Source organism: Phodopus roborovskii, unplaced genomic scaffold (genome assembly GCF_943737965.1).
Source record: "Phodopus roborovskii unplaced genomic scaffold, PHOROB, whole genome shotgun sequence".
Classification (NCBI taxonomy): Eukaryota; Metazoa; Chordata; class Mammalia; order Rodentia; family Cricetidae; genus Phodopus; species Phodopus roborovskii.
Genome location: NW_026126585.1, coordinates 4,295,101 through 4,309,081, shown reverse-complemented (window position 1 = coordinate 4,309,081; position 13,981 = coordinate 4,295,101). Strand labels below are relative to the sequence as shown.

The following is a 13,981-nucleotide window of genomic DNA, read 5'->3' as shown; positions in this document are numbered from 1 at the left end:
AGTCCTGCGGCTTCACGCCAGTGCTATAATGCCGCCCTGAATTCTATCGACTTCGATGGCATCAAAACGAGCCATGTCACATTTGAGTGTTGGGATGACAGTGGTCTGCTGTGTCCAATGCAGCACTGTGATGGCCGTGTTGAGTTTTGTATCTGTGGATACCTTGCCCGCATGCACATGTGCACACATTTGTTACCTGGTGCCCTTGGAGGCCAGGATAGGGCAGTTAGTGATAACAGTGGGTGCTGGGGATCAAACCTAGATCCTCTGGGGAACAAGTGCTGTAAGCATCAGCCATCTCTCCAGCTTCCCTTGTTTTGCCTTAGGTAAGTATACATAAAGTATAAATGCTCACATTACAGTTTCTGTAGAGGTGAAGGTGTTTCCTTCCCAAATCACCGGTAAACACTGGACTGTTGATGTCCACATGAAGTGAGATTTTGTTTCTGGTCATAGCCAAGTAGATGTCACTCCCTAAACATGATTTCAATAAATGCAGACGTCCACGTGCTGAGGCCAGAAGACATCACAAGGATATAAAATACAATGATGTTTGAGTCAAATGTGAAAATGGTCCCCAAAGGGAGGGAGTGCCTCTGTTTATAGGTATGATACTGGAGCAAGTACAGGCAGGCTTTGAGGTCTCACAGTCACTCAAGCCACAGCCAGTGTCTCAGTCTACTCCCTGTTGCCTGAACAAGATGTAGAACTCTGAGCTACCTCTCCATCACCATGTCCCACCGTAACGGACTGAACCTCTCACTGTTCCTTCATAAGAGTGGCTGTAGTCATGGTCTTCACAGCAAGCCTAAGACAGTATCTAAAAACCATTTCTTAGGTTTGAGGACACAGCTCAGTGGTAGAGTGAGGAGGGATGGCCTAGGTACAATCCTCAGCAGGGGGGCGAGGAGAGATGCTAGGCAAGGAGGGCCACAACAAATGAGAACTGGGCTGGGAAGGTGACACAGCACTTGTCACACAAGCATGAGGGCTTACGTTTGATTCAGAACCTAGAGAAGAACCAGGCTTGCTGATGAATCCCTGCTCAGAGAAAAAGATCTCAGGCTTTCTGGTGAGCTCTGTGAAAACCCACCACAAAGAGGAGCTCTGATTTCCACACACATGCCGTGGCCTGTATGTGCCCCTTTCTTCTCTAGCATCAGACATAGACAGACATAACATAAAGTGACTGAAGAAGAAATATTTGGCTTACATCACACACAAAACATCGTAAGCGTTTAACCCACCACATTCTGCCTTGATTCTAAGTTGTAGTCATTAGCTTAAACAAGCACTAGGAAACTAGTGTCTGCTGGTGAATGGGAAAGGCTCTCACACTCAGCATGTGTTCACCTAGGTCCTGAACTCAGCACCGGGCCATCAAGGTGCTCGGTGTTATGGCCTGAAGTCAGGTTCACTAAGAGCCCCCTCTCAAGCTGCGCGGTGGTGGTTCATGCATTCCATCTCAGCAGTTGGGAGGCAGAGGCAGGCAGATCTTGAAGCCAGGTTGGTCTACAGAGTGAGTTCCAGGACAGCCATGGCTACAGAGAAACCCTGTCTTGAAAAACCAAACAAAAATAACAGAGTCCTATCTCAAATGAGTAAGAGGCAGTGATGTAAGACCCCGGACCTCCCCTTTGGGCTTGTGTGCGCTCACACTCGACACCTGGATGAGAAGACTGCTCAGTGGAGATAGGTATACTTAACAAACCTGTATTAGCAATACGAAAGTACATACGGGGTGCTCACAGAAACAGGTGATGGACCCCGGCCCCCAAAGTACACAAATAAATTGTAGCAAAGTTTGGTCACAGTTGGAATCTTCAGCATACCTGCTGGAACTGATCCGTCAAGCCCGCATTGGGTGAAAACAAGTTATCCCAGACCCTCACAGTGCTTGTGCAAATGTGTTCACACGTGCACTTCCAGTGTCAGCGGTCTGAGGCTGAAGCCTGACACATTCTTTTGGGTTTTATATGCACAACTACCAGGCAATCAAACAGCGCGGGTGGGGCCAGCAAAGGCTGCTGCTGGTGTCTAACTAAGCCTGTGACAGAACACGGGCGGAGTAAACTAAGGGGGTTTGAACCCTGAACACAACTCAGGTCAGGAGGGCAAAACAGCCAAGTTCCTGATGGCTTTCCTCACTGGCATGAGCCACCACGGGATTTTCCTCCAACAGTCTCATCTATGGCTTGCACATGACTGCATCTGATGAAATAAAGTAGGCCTTTATATCAAAATCACATCTGTCCAGACGTGCACACAGATGCTTTCAGGATCACTGGTTGCTCTTCCTTTTTCTTGGTCTTTTTTTCCCAGAGCGGGCAGGTGTTGGAGTCTTTTGCCCCTCTTCTTTCACCGCGGACACAGGCTGTTTGAAAACGATTTCATCGTCTTTACTGTCACCGATTTCAGTCACTTCTGATTTTCGTCTCTCCAAAAACGTTGGTGTACAAACTGGTGTGGGACCCTGAAATCAGGAAGTCCATTACAGTCCAGGATGGAGAACAGGCAACGAGAACAACCACCCAAGATCACTGTCTCCTAGCTTATCAGGAATGACCACCCAACACCACTATCCTCCTAATTTTAAGTTGTACCATGTGAACTATTTTCAGCCTGTTTTTACCTCATGCTGACACCATCGAAGATGGTCAGAGACTTTAGGAGCTTACCAAACTTACTTAGCATGCAAATTCATGGAGTGGATGGTTTACTATAAGACATTAAATACAAAGTTGTTAAGTTACTAGTGAGGGATCTATCAAAATGTCACAAGATTCAATCTGGTATTGAGCCAAATGGATGGTTTATGTTGGTAACTTCAGCTTTCAGGAAGCAGGCAGGGGCTGGGGCAGAAGATCAGAAGTTAGGTTAGTTTGGGCCACAATGTGAGTTGGACGACTACCTAGACTACATTAGATCCTGTGTCAAATAATCAAAGACAGCTAACTTCAAAACCTCACCCAGGGAACAGTAGTGTCTGCTTTTCCTCCTTCAAACCATAAGTGCAGTAACTGGCTCCCAGAGCATGAGGACACACTCACCTGGCTGTCCACAGACTTCTTGGACTGCCTCTTTTGCTTGTTACGAATGCGTTTGACAATTTTCTTAAATGTCTTTCTCTCCTTTTTCTTAGGTATACCTGAAAGCCTTTCTCCTGGGACAGGCAAAACCTAAAAACAAAGGTTAGGAGTTAAACAATTCGTACATTTCTCAGCTACACATACACTATAGTTGTACATATCTTTAAACTAGTTCATGATAGCGGACTAGAGGCATGCCTATAATCCCAGTTGAGATTACACAGCAGACCCTATCTCCAAGTCTTGACACGATGCTTCTGTGACTTTTAAAGACTGGGACCGGGCAAAGAGATAACAGACACCTGGCTTCTGAGGAAGTCTAATAGCCTGGAAACAGATGCCATCTCTCACCAACCATGTGTTTTAGAAAAAGGCTGACAGGTCCTATGGAAGATGGAAAATTTACTCAAGATTCAGTCAAGGAAAAAGGTAAGATCTTCAGCAACCCTTAGGTGTAGCCCTTTGAACCTACATTCTTGTTTTATAGTGAGAAACACCCAGTACTTCCTACTGAAGTGGAGGGCAAAGTCCAGCCAGCTTCCTCATCTCCTAACTAGCAAGGAAAATACCTTTGCAATTCACTCACTTCTTATTTCTGGGGTTGCTGTAGTCCAGCCCACACACCCTTGAAATCTATCACAGAATTGATGCTCAACTGTCAGAAGGAGATGATTTTATGGTCATTTCCAATTTAAAAGAGTAAGAAGCAAAATCTTAACTAGAATGCCACAGTAATGAAGATCAAGAGGCTGGAGAGATGACTCAATCTTGGCTGCTCTTCCAGAGAATCTAAGCTCAATTTTCAGCACCCACAGGGTGGACCACACTATCTGTGCATGCAAGCCTGAAGGCAGAAGGGCACTGGTGTCCTGTCCCAAAGTCTCTCACCAAACCTGAAGCTAGGCTGGTGGCCACCTATGTGTCCATGTCCCTCCTCTTCCTGAGGTGCAGGCATGTACATGAACATCCATGCTAGCCCTGGCATTATGCAGGAACTGGGATCTGAACTCAGGCCCTTGTATTTACATAGCAAGCGCTCTTCCTCATCTGTCATCTCCACCTGATTTTAAAAGCTTTTCAGAATCCACAATGTGCCCACTGGGCAATGGTGGTGCACGGCACACGCCTTTAGTCCTGGCACTTGGGAGGCAGAGGCAGGTGGAGCTCTTTGAGTTCGGTGCCAGCCTGGTCTACAGAGTGAGTGCCAGGACAGTCAGGATTGTTGCAGCATCATAAAGCACAGTCCCAGCACTAGGGATGTGGGAGGCAGGAGGATGAGAATGCCATCTTCAGAACATAGGAAGTTGAAGATTACCAGGTCTCAATCCCCTCCCCCAACTGAAGTCTTAACAAAAAGCAAAGTAGGAGAAATTACTTGCTTTTTTCAGGTAATCTGCCTTAAATTTTTTTCTTAAACTACTTTGTGTGCACATCACATGTGTGTAAAGGTCAGAGGACAATTTTAGGAGGCAGCTCTTTCCTTCAGAGATTGATTAGGTGAAGGAAGTGAGTGCCCTCATTCCAAGTCATCTCACCAATATTCCTGAAAGTATTTCTATAGTAACCAGTGGCCGGTTTTGAGCCAATCTCACCTGGGTACCCTCGGACTCCTTGGGATTCTCAGGGGTGCTAGGAGTGTCCTGTGAAGTCCCTTTCTTCAGCTTAGGTAAGACCTGCAAATAAAGTTTGCACATTTATAAGCTACATAAATATGCTGTGGCTGGATGTCTATTTTGAACATCAACGTCCAGTTGCCAAAGGAAATGGTTAGTTCAAATACAACTGTGAACAAAGGCTTTGCTATTACACAGGTGAGTATTACATGCTTACAATCACAGCACTTGGAAGCAGAAGGATCTCCAATTTGTGGGGAACCTAAATCATGTAGCAAGACCCTGGCTTAAAGCTGCTATTTCAGAGGACCCAGGTTCAATACTCAGCACCACATGATGGTTCACAACTACTTGTAAACTAGAGTTTTATGGGTTCAATGCCCTCTTCTGGCCTCCAAGGTGCCTGGTATCTATCTGGTACATAGCAGGAACAAAACTGGCAGGAGTCGGGGGATGTAGTTCTTATAAAGCAGCACCCTAAAACCCCAGGTTATACCTTCAGGACGTGTAAGCAGGAAGACCAGAAATTCTGTCATCCCCAGCTGCGTAACAAGTCTGATGCCAGCTTGGAACAAAAGACCCAGTTTTAGCTGAGCACTGGTGGCGCACACCTTTAATCCCAGCACTCGGGAGGCAGAGGTAGGCTGATCTCCGTGAGTTCAAAGCCAGCCTGCTCTACAGAGCAAGTTTCAGGACAGGCTCCAAAGCAATACAGAGAAACCCCAAAGAGACAGTCTTAACACCATCAACTGCAGCAGCAGCTGCCTATGTGGGGCTATAAGCCACCTATTCACTGAGGAACTCAAGAGGCAGAGGCAGGAGGAACTGCATTCAAACCAATCCACGCAACTCACTGTGATTTTTTCCTCTAAAGGAGGACAGTGTTTGGGGGTGGGGTGGATGGATGATGCACGCTCAATGCTCTGGGTCCCATCCTCAGTACCATCAACATTAGAAAGAAAGAACCCACCCTGCGGTGTTTCAAAGTTTCAGCGAAAACCTTAGCACAAACTGGACAAGTATTTAGCAATAGACCACTTGCCTAGCATGAACAGAATCTAGCCTGGCCGCCAACCAATCAAAAGAACCACGGGCCCCGTACCCAAAACCTAGCACGTGAGAAGCCCTGCAATAGTCTCCATGATCACACAGACTTTTGTGAGGTAGAAATCCCACCCCAAAGAGAAACTACCGAGCAAACCTTAGGAAAGGACACTTACCAGCGAGGGGAAACTATAATCAAACCCCTTCTTAGCTAGCTTCTTCCGGAGTAATTTTTCCTTCCTCTTGAACCGATATTCCATCTTCAACATTTCAAAACGCCCCCGTTTCTGATTATAGCGTTTTACTGATGGAAATGATGGCTGATGAAACGGAACATTCCATTCTTTAAAAAGATCTTTATGGACTTTTTCTGGTGGCATAAATTTACCTATATATGAAAAGAACAAAACAAACAAAACCCAAAAAGGATCTTAGCTTTAATTTTGTATTTTTCCTAGGGCCATTTCTTGTGGTATGAACTAAATTACATGGCAGAAAATAACTTTTTAAAACTAAAAAAAAAAATATTATCGTCTAAACAAATGCCTGTGTGGGTTCACATGCTTCCATTACGCGGGTTCTCGGGATTGAACCGATTGTCATACTTTCACAGCAAGCACTGTTCCCTGCTGAGCCGCCTCTCTGCCCCTTTTAGCACCGGGTCTCATGTAGTCTAAGCTGTTTCTGAACACCCTGTGTTGCCTAGAATGACCTTGAATTTGTGATCCTCCAGCTTTCATGTTTGATGTGAATACAGACATTAAAGCTTATGCCATCAGACACAGTGCATGTGTCCCTAGGGATGAAATTCAGAGCCCTGTGCATGCTAGGCCAGCATTCTACCAACTAAGCTACACTCCCAGGCCCAGAGACGACCCCATTCTACCCTGGGGGGCTAACAGTCACAGAGTCCATCCTGTACAGACCAGTCTGCAGAATCCAGGGCCCTTGGTAATGTTTCCCTTCAAGGCAGATGAGTGAGCCCAGCCACTTTCCCTTTCAAGAGCCACGCTTTCAACTGAGCACGGAACCCCACCAGTCTGTGGACTGGTCACGGGACAGGGCACACACTACCGTGGGTGTCCTGGGATGGAACCCAGGCGTTAGCGGCTGCAGCTGGCCTTGTGTACAGTGAATGGACGTGTATCTGGATGAGTGCATCTGTGCAGAGCGGGAGGAGCTACATGGTTTTCTGCTTCACCACCCGTCCTGTTTCCTTCAGGGCCTCCCACTGAACCTGGAGCTGGCATGCCATTCAGTCTCTTGTTATCCTGTTCAGACCCATGAGTGGGCTGTACCCAGACCTCAGTATAAACCCTGAGTTTTATGGGTGTTAAGAATCTGACCTGTCGCCTACATCCCCCATTCTGGTTTCCTCACAGTCCCCAACAACTAAACACCAGTCAGGCCTGGTTTGGTATTGTCACCCTTTTGGTCAGAGATGACCTCAGCCTGCACCTCCATCCCTTTATCCAGCCAGGGCCTCTCTAACATCAACATCCCCCTCCTTCTCTGGAGACAATTCTGCCTGCCTTTGCCTCCACACCCCATGTGCTGAGATTAAAGGCATGGGTCTCCATGGTAGGCTTTAATGGTACCAATCTTCTATTTTAATCAACCATTAAGGATGGGTTAGCTCTTCTTCCCAAGGACAAGCCCATGCTTAACCTCAGCAGTGTAGAGACAGGCCCCATGCTAGGTCAGAGTACTTACACGATAAAAGTCTTTCACCAAAAAGGTAGTTGTCCATTGTTTCTGCAACTATCTTGGCAACATCCTCAGACTCAAACTCCACAAAGGCATATCCTCTGCTGTTTCCCGTCTGCAACAGAAAACCCACAGAAAGAACAGGTAAATCTAACACGCCACCAAGCTCCTAACATGTCCCTGTGGGTGCCCAGGAGACACCACAGCCACAATTTCACCACCTCAACTCCAACCCCACTCCACACACTATGGAACAGTTACACAAAAAGAAAACAACCATGACAGTCACAACTTGGGATAAACAGATTTTCTGCTATCCTTAAAACTCGCCCCAGTAAGCTGGGCAGTGGTGGCACACACCTTTAATCCCAGCACTTGAGAGGTAGGGGCAGGCGGATCCTCTGTGAGTCTGACACCAGCCTGGCCTCCAAGAGCAAGAGCTAGTTTCAGGACAGGCTCCAAAGCCACAGAGAAACCCTGTCTCCAAAAAAACAAACAAACAAAAAAACTCCCCTCAGTAAGATATTATTCTGGCTTAGAGGCTATGATTCGTTCAACAGCAGCACCCGGTGTTGCCATTTTTGGGCTCCCACGGCCCTGGACTTTTGTTATGTAATGTTATTTCACTAAGAACACATCAGATATCAGTAAGGGTACTGCTGTAACTCTAGTTACATGGGAGGTTGTGGCAGGAGGAGCTCATGGTTCTTATGAGTCTAATTAGGCCAATCTGGGTAACTTAGTTAAGACTTTGTCTCCAAAGGAAAACAGGAATGTAACTGAGCACTTACCCAATATGTCCTGGGTTCAGTCCCCAGTACTAGACGGGAAAACGCAGGCAGCACCACCTCATCTCACACGGTAAGAGTAGAAACAACCAACTCTCCAGTGTCACCAGGCTCACCAAGAAACTGACACTGAGTCTCCAGCCCAGGGAAAGAAACATGCCAAGGGTCTCTGAAATGCAGGCCCTGAATTCCTAATCCCTGCTCACAAGTGAATTTCCTTACCCATATTATTCTCAAGTGTAGCATGCGGTCTGGAGTTCAAATGCCTATGCTTTGATTCTGGCGCAGACACCGACTTGTGTTAAGTGACATGTAAGCCTCAGATTGTCATTCCATGGAATGAGGACAATAAAACAACCTGTCATCAGGTTGCTGTGAAACCTCACGTGTGTGTTTTCCACCCCATGCTTACAGCAAAAGTGCTCTTACCATTAAGTCATCTCCCTGACCCCCAACCACCTAGAACTTTGAAGCAGTCTCTCACTGGCCTGGAGTTGGGCAAGGCTGGATGGTCAGCAAGACCCAGGGATGCAGTCCCCACCTTCTTAGCATTGGGATTACAAGTGCACATGACCACATCTGGCTCTTGACTTGGGCTCTGTAGATTGAGAGTTATAGACTGAGATACCTCCCCGCCTTATGATTTCGTCTTTCTTTTTACTGAGACAGGATTCTACACTATGCAGCTATGGCTGGCTTCAAACTCACAGACCCGCCTGCCTCTGATTAAAGGTGTACACCACTATGCCAGGGTTATTTTCTTGCGACTCCACTGCAACCTGTGAAGTTATTTACTTTATAGTTAGGCTCCTTATGTATCCCTGGCTGTGCTAGAACTCATGACACAAACCAGGCTGGCTTTGAACTCAACAGGGATGTGCTAGCCTCTGCTTCCAGAGTGCTTGGATTAAAGGTATGTACCACCACGCCCAGCTACAAAAGATGACACACAATGGAAAAACAAAAACAGACACAGTTGAATTCAGACACATCTTACCCGTTTACTTCTGGACAATCTGAACCTGCTAATAGCTCCAAACTGGGTGAAGTAGTCATAGATGTGGGTTTCAGACAGCGTTGAAGGCAGGTGGCCCAGAAAGATCACTCCAGGATTAAGATTTCCTTCCTTCTTTTGCTGAGGACAAAAACAACACACATTTTAAAAACACAAACTCACACTGCACCAAAACTTGTGTGTGTGTGTGTGTGTGCGCTTATCTGAACAGGGTCTCACTATGGAACCTTGGTTAGCCTGGAACTCACTATGTGGAGGCTGGCCTCTAACTCCTGGATGCTGGGATTAAAGGCCTCCATTACCATGTCCTTTGAGGGATATTAATTCTACAGTCTTTTTTAGGGGAGGCAGAGATCTGCCTGCCTATGGCTCCACAGCACTGATGGTACACAATCACCTTGCCTGGCTTGAAATAAAACTTTCAAAACCCTTCACTCCCCTTGGTCCAGGAACCTACTTATATCTCCATCACAGCAGTAATTAAAGAGCTAGGTGTTTGATGTCTCTCTTCCCTTAAGGAAAGCTGTTGGGCTGCCATTGGTTTTCTTGGGGCAGCAAGATGGCACAATTACCGAGAGCCACAGTGCAAGAGAGAGACTCCCAAGGGTTGTCTTCCGACTTATGCACATGGCCACACACATATCCACGCCCCCCCCCCCCAGGAAGTCTTCCCAGTCTATCACCTCAGCGCAACGTGTTTGGCAAGCTAGCTTTATAGTGAGAGAATGGGTAAACAAGCAAATGCCCGTCACTGTCACGTTGAACCTGACACCTTCATCTCTGAGTTTATTCACACCTATTCGCAGTTGCTAACCCCCACACGCAGACTGTACTTCCCCGGCACCACACTCTAACCCAGGGAGCGACCCAGGCCTGCAACCGGAGCTGAAACTCAAGAAGTGGATACAAGGGTTTAAGGCCTCAGCTGCACAGTACATTTAAGGCTAGCGTGGGCTACAGCAGACCCTGTAATGACACTGAAAAGTAGAAACAAACAAAAACAACCAGAACCCCCCAAACAAAGCCCTCCCCCAAAAACAACAACAAGGGAAACCTTTCATTTCCTCCTGCACACTTGGTGCTATAAACCAAAGGGACTATAAACTTTTGTTAGGGGCCGCTGTGGACAAATGGAGCTTAACGTGTTTCTATTCTATTAGTCTCCCTTTCCTTTTTTCCCTTTCTTTCCGTCTGTCTCCCTTCCCTTCTTTGCGGGAACTGGAGAGATGGCCCTGCCCTTGCCTCGCGTGGGTCACCACCGTCCGGGCGACGTCGCTCTTCCTTTAGCGGAATGTGTCACTCTGCGGGCCAGGGCGGACGCGCGCCAGCTCCGACTCACCCTGGGGGCCGCCGGGGCCAGGCTCCTCCGCCGGGCGCCCCCCGTCTGCCCCGTCTGCCCCGGCGGCCCAAGGAGCCGCGCCCCACCCTGACTGCCGCCCCGCCTGGGCCCCCTGACGCGAACCGCAGTCCGCACGCCCCTGGCTCCCCACTCGGCCCGGAGCCCGCCCGCTCACCTTCTGCACGCGCTGTCGGACTTGCGTCACCTCCTTCTGGAACAGCGAGTCCTCCTTCGGGTTCAGCGCCAGACTCGGCTTCGCGGGACCAGCTACCACCGCCATGCCGGAGGGGGCCACGAGGAGCTGCCGGAAGCGGCGCTCCCGATCGCCTCTCGGAAGCGGAAGTAGAGGCCGGAAGAGGCGGGGCAAAGAACAGCTGGCCGCGGTGTCTGGGGTTGGGCGGGCTCGAGCGCCACCTACGGGCCATAAACGGAAACGCTTTGAAAATAACCCCCCCCCAGGCGGGCGTGGGGGGGGGAGGATGGGGCTCAGCAGGTAAAGGGCTTGCCCAGCATGCACTAAATCCTGGCTGGGAATCCGAGACTGGAGTCCCACGTCTGTAATCCCACACTCACAAGGTGGAGGCCGGAGGGTCAGGATGCCCTCGGTATACTGCCAGCCGGTCCTTCACTCATAACCTCCCGCCGACCCCCAACGCATTTGTGCTTTGCTTGTTATGAGGACATTTACATACATGTATAAATGTGTTTTGATCATACTCATCTCCTTTCCTCTCCCACTCCTGCTGGTGTGTGTGTGTGTGTGTGTGTGTGTGTGGTTTGGGTTGCATTCTTTGGTGACTGGGGACATTATTCAGGTTTTTCACATGTTTAGGGGACACCTGTGCATCTTTTTTTGAGAAATGTCTATTCAAGGGGACTGGAAAGCAGTTAAGAGAGTGTACTGCTCTTCCAGAGGACCAGAATTTGTTTCCTGGCACTCATATCAAGTGGCTTCCAGCTGCTGTAACTCCAGCTCTAGGGGATCCAACACCCTCTTCTGGCCCCTGACTGCACCTGTGCTCATATGCACACACCCACACACTTATAACACACACACACACACACACACTTAAAAATAACTAAATCTTTTTGTTTGCTTGCTTGTTGGCTTTGAAACAGGGTCTCACTCAGAGATCTGCCTGCCTCCATCTCCTCCCTTAAAAGCATGCACCACCAGCCAGGCATTGGTGGCCTTTAATCCCAGCACTCGGGAGGCAGAGGCAGGTGGATCTCTGTGAGTTTGAGATCAGTCTGGTCTACAGAGCTAGTTCCAGGACAGGCTCCAAAGCAATACAGAGAAACCCTGTCTCGAAAAACAAAAGCAAACAAACAAAACAAATAAACAAACAAAAAACAAAAGCAAAAAAAAATGCACCACCAAACCTTGTTAAAATTAAATAAATCTAAAAAAGAAATGTTTTTCCAGCCCTTTGTCCATGTTTCTCACGGGTGTGAATGTGCACGTGTGTTTGTATGTCTGTGGGTGAGCATGTTCAAAGATGAATGACATGTGGACATCAGAGGACAACCTATAGTGTCATCCTTGGGAGTACAGTCCACTCCTTTTCATACATAGGGTCTCTAACTGGCGTAGCTCCACCCGTTAAGGTAGGCTGGCTGGACTGTCTCCACATCCTCAGTGCTGGGATCACAAGCATCTCAGTAAAAGAACACATGTTTTGCTTGCATGCATGTGTGGGCACCATGTATGCCTGGTGCCTGACGAGGCCAGAGGATGTAGGGTCTCTGGAACTGGAGTTGCAGATGGTTGTGAGTCACTGTGTGGGTGTTTATGTTTATTTTTGTTTTATTTTGTCTTTTTCAAGACAGGGTTTCTCTGTGTAACAGCCTTGGCTGTCATGGAGCTTGCTTTGTAGACCAGGCTGGCCTCGAACTCACTGAGACCTGCCTGCCTCTGCCTCCTGAGTGCTGGGATTAAAGGCGTGCGCCACCACCTCCCCATATGTGGGTGTTTAAAGAGAACCTGGGTCTTCAGCAAGAGGAGCAAGTGCTCTTAACACTGGTCTCTTCATTCGCCCCAGCAGCTCATAGGTGGGGTAGTTGTTAGATCTGGGCCTGGGTGGTAGCTGAGTCGGTCAACGCCCAGCTCTCCCATGATTACACCATTGGGGCCAGCTCTGCTGTGTGCAGTAAGGAGCAGGGCCAGGTCACCATGATGCTCCATCATCAACATGTCCTCAGATGGCCACCCAGACCACGGATGTCTGCATGGCTTTTGGTGGTAACATGAGCTACACAGACCCCTGCTTTAACAGGGCCACGGACAGAGACATGGCTCTTGGTAGCAGCATGGCTGTAGGCATCACCCTGACCTCAGGGGACAGCACAGGCCTCTCACATCAGGCTGTTCCTCAGCATCAATATCTCCAGTCCCACCTCTCTTCATAGTATACACATCGCTCCGCTACCCCTCTCCTTTCTCTCCACCTCATACTCGCTCATGCTAGTGGTACCTGCCTTATGTCCTCTGGCCGCCTTCCACCCTGGCCTGAGCTGGGCTGATGGGAGTTGCCATTCTGTAAATAGGTTTCTCTTATTGGTTAATGAATAAAGCACTGTTGGCCAATAGGAAGGCAAGATAGGCGGGACTAGGAGACATGGAGGATTCTGGGAGATGTAGTAAGGAGACATAGGGACTGGAGAGAAGAGGTGTGGACCTTCTCTCTGGTAAGATTAAACCACGTGGAAACACTTAGATTGATAGAAATGGGTTAATATTTAAGACAGAACTAGCCAACAAGAAACACTAGTAACAGGCCAACAGGTTTATATCTATACAGCGTCTCTGTGTGTTATTTGGGGCTGAAGCGGCTCTGGGACCAGGCTGGTGGGAACACATCTCCTAACACTGGGCCTGCCCCAGCTTCTTTTAATTTAAACGTTTTATTTGTTGAGATTTCAAACACAAGTACTGTATTTATGTACAGTTGTCATTCCACAGGTCTTGCTTAGGCAACTGTATTGTTGAGATTCCATGGGCGCAGCTTCCCTTTCATGTCTAGAAGATACTGTCTCTTGGCAGGCATCCTCATATTCTGGCTCTTACCCTCTGGCCACTCTTCTACAATTCCCACTGGGGTAGGTGTTGGGGTTTCGTTGTAAATACATCAGTTGCTACAGGGCACCTCCACAGTCCCTTATTGATGGGAGATGTCATTCTGTAAATGTGTTTCTGGTATTGGTTAATGAATAAAGCACTTTTAGCCAATAGGAAAACAAGATAGGCGGGACTAGGAGACAAGGAGGATTCCCGAGGAGGGAGGAGGAGAGTCAACATGTAAGGCCAAAGGAGCAGAGGTCCGGGCCCTCTCTCTGGTAAGATAAGACCACGTGGAAATACTTAATATTTAAGACAGAGCCAGCCA

At 48.2% G+C, this 13,981-nt stretch overlaps 1 protein-coding gene across 1 annotated transcript; it reads right to left on the bottom strand.

Moving 5' to 3' along the window:
• Positions 1-1,699: 1,699 nt before the first annotated feature.
• Positions 1,700-10,882, bottom strand: Nifk (nucleolar protein interacting with the FHA domain of MKI67). The gene is made up of 7 exons (XM_051204063.1): positions 10,771-10,882; positions 9,239-9,376; positions 7,460-7,568; positions 5,923-6,134; positions 4,682-4,762; positions 3,051-3,179; positions 1,700-2,473 (listed from the first exon to the last, which is right to left on the bottom strand). Exons 1-7 carry the CDS (start codon positions 10,873-10,875, stop codon positions 2,282-2,284), a joined length of 966 nt encoding a protein of 321 aa, XP_051060020.1. The 5' UTR covers positions 10,876-10,882; the 3' UTR covers positions 1,700-2,281.
• Between the last annotated feature and the right edge of the window lie 3,099 nt (positions 10,883-13,981).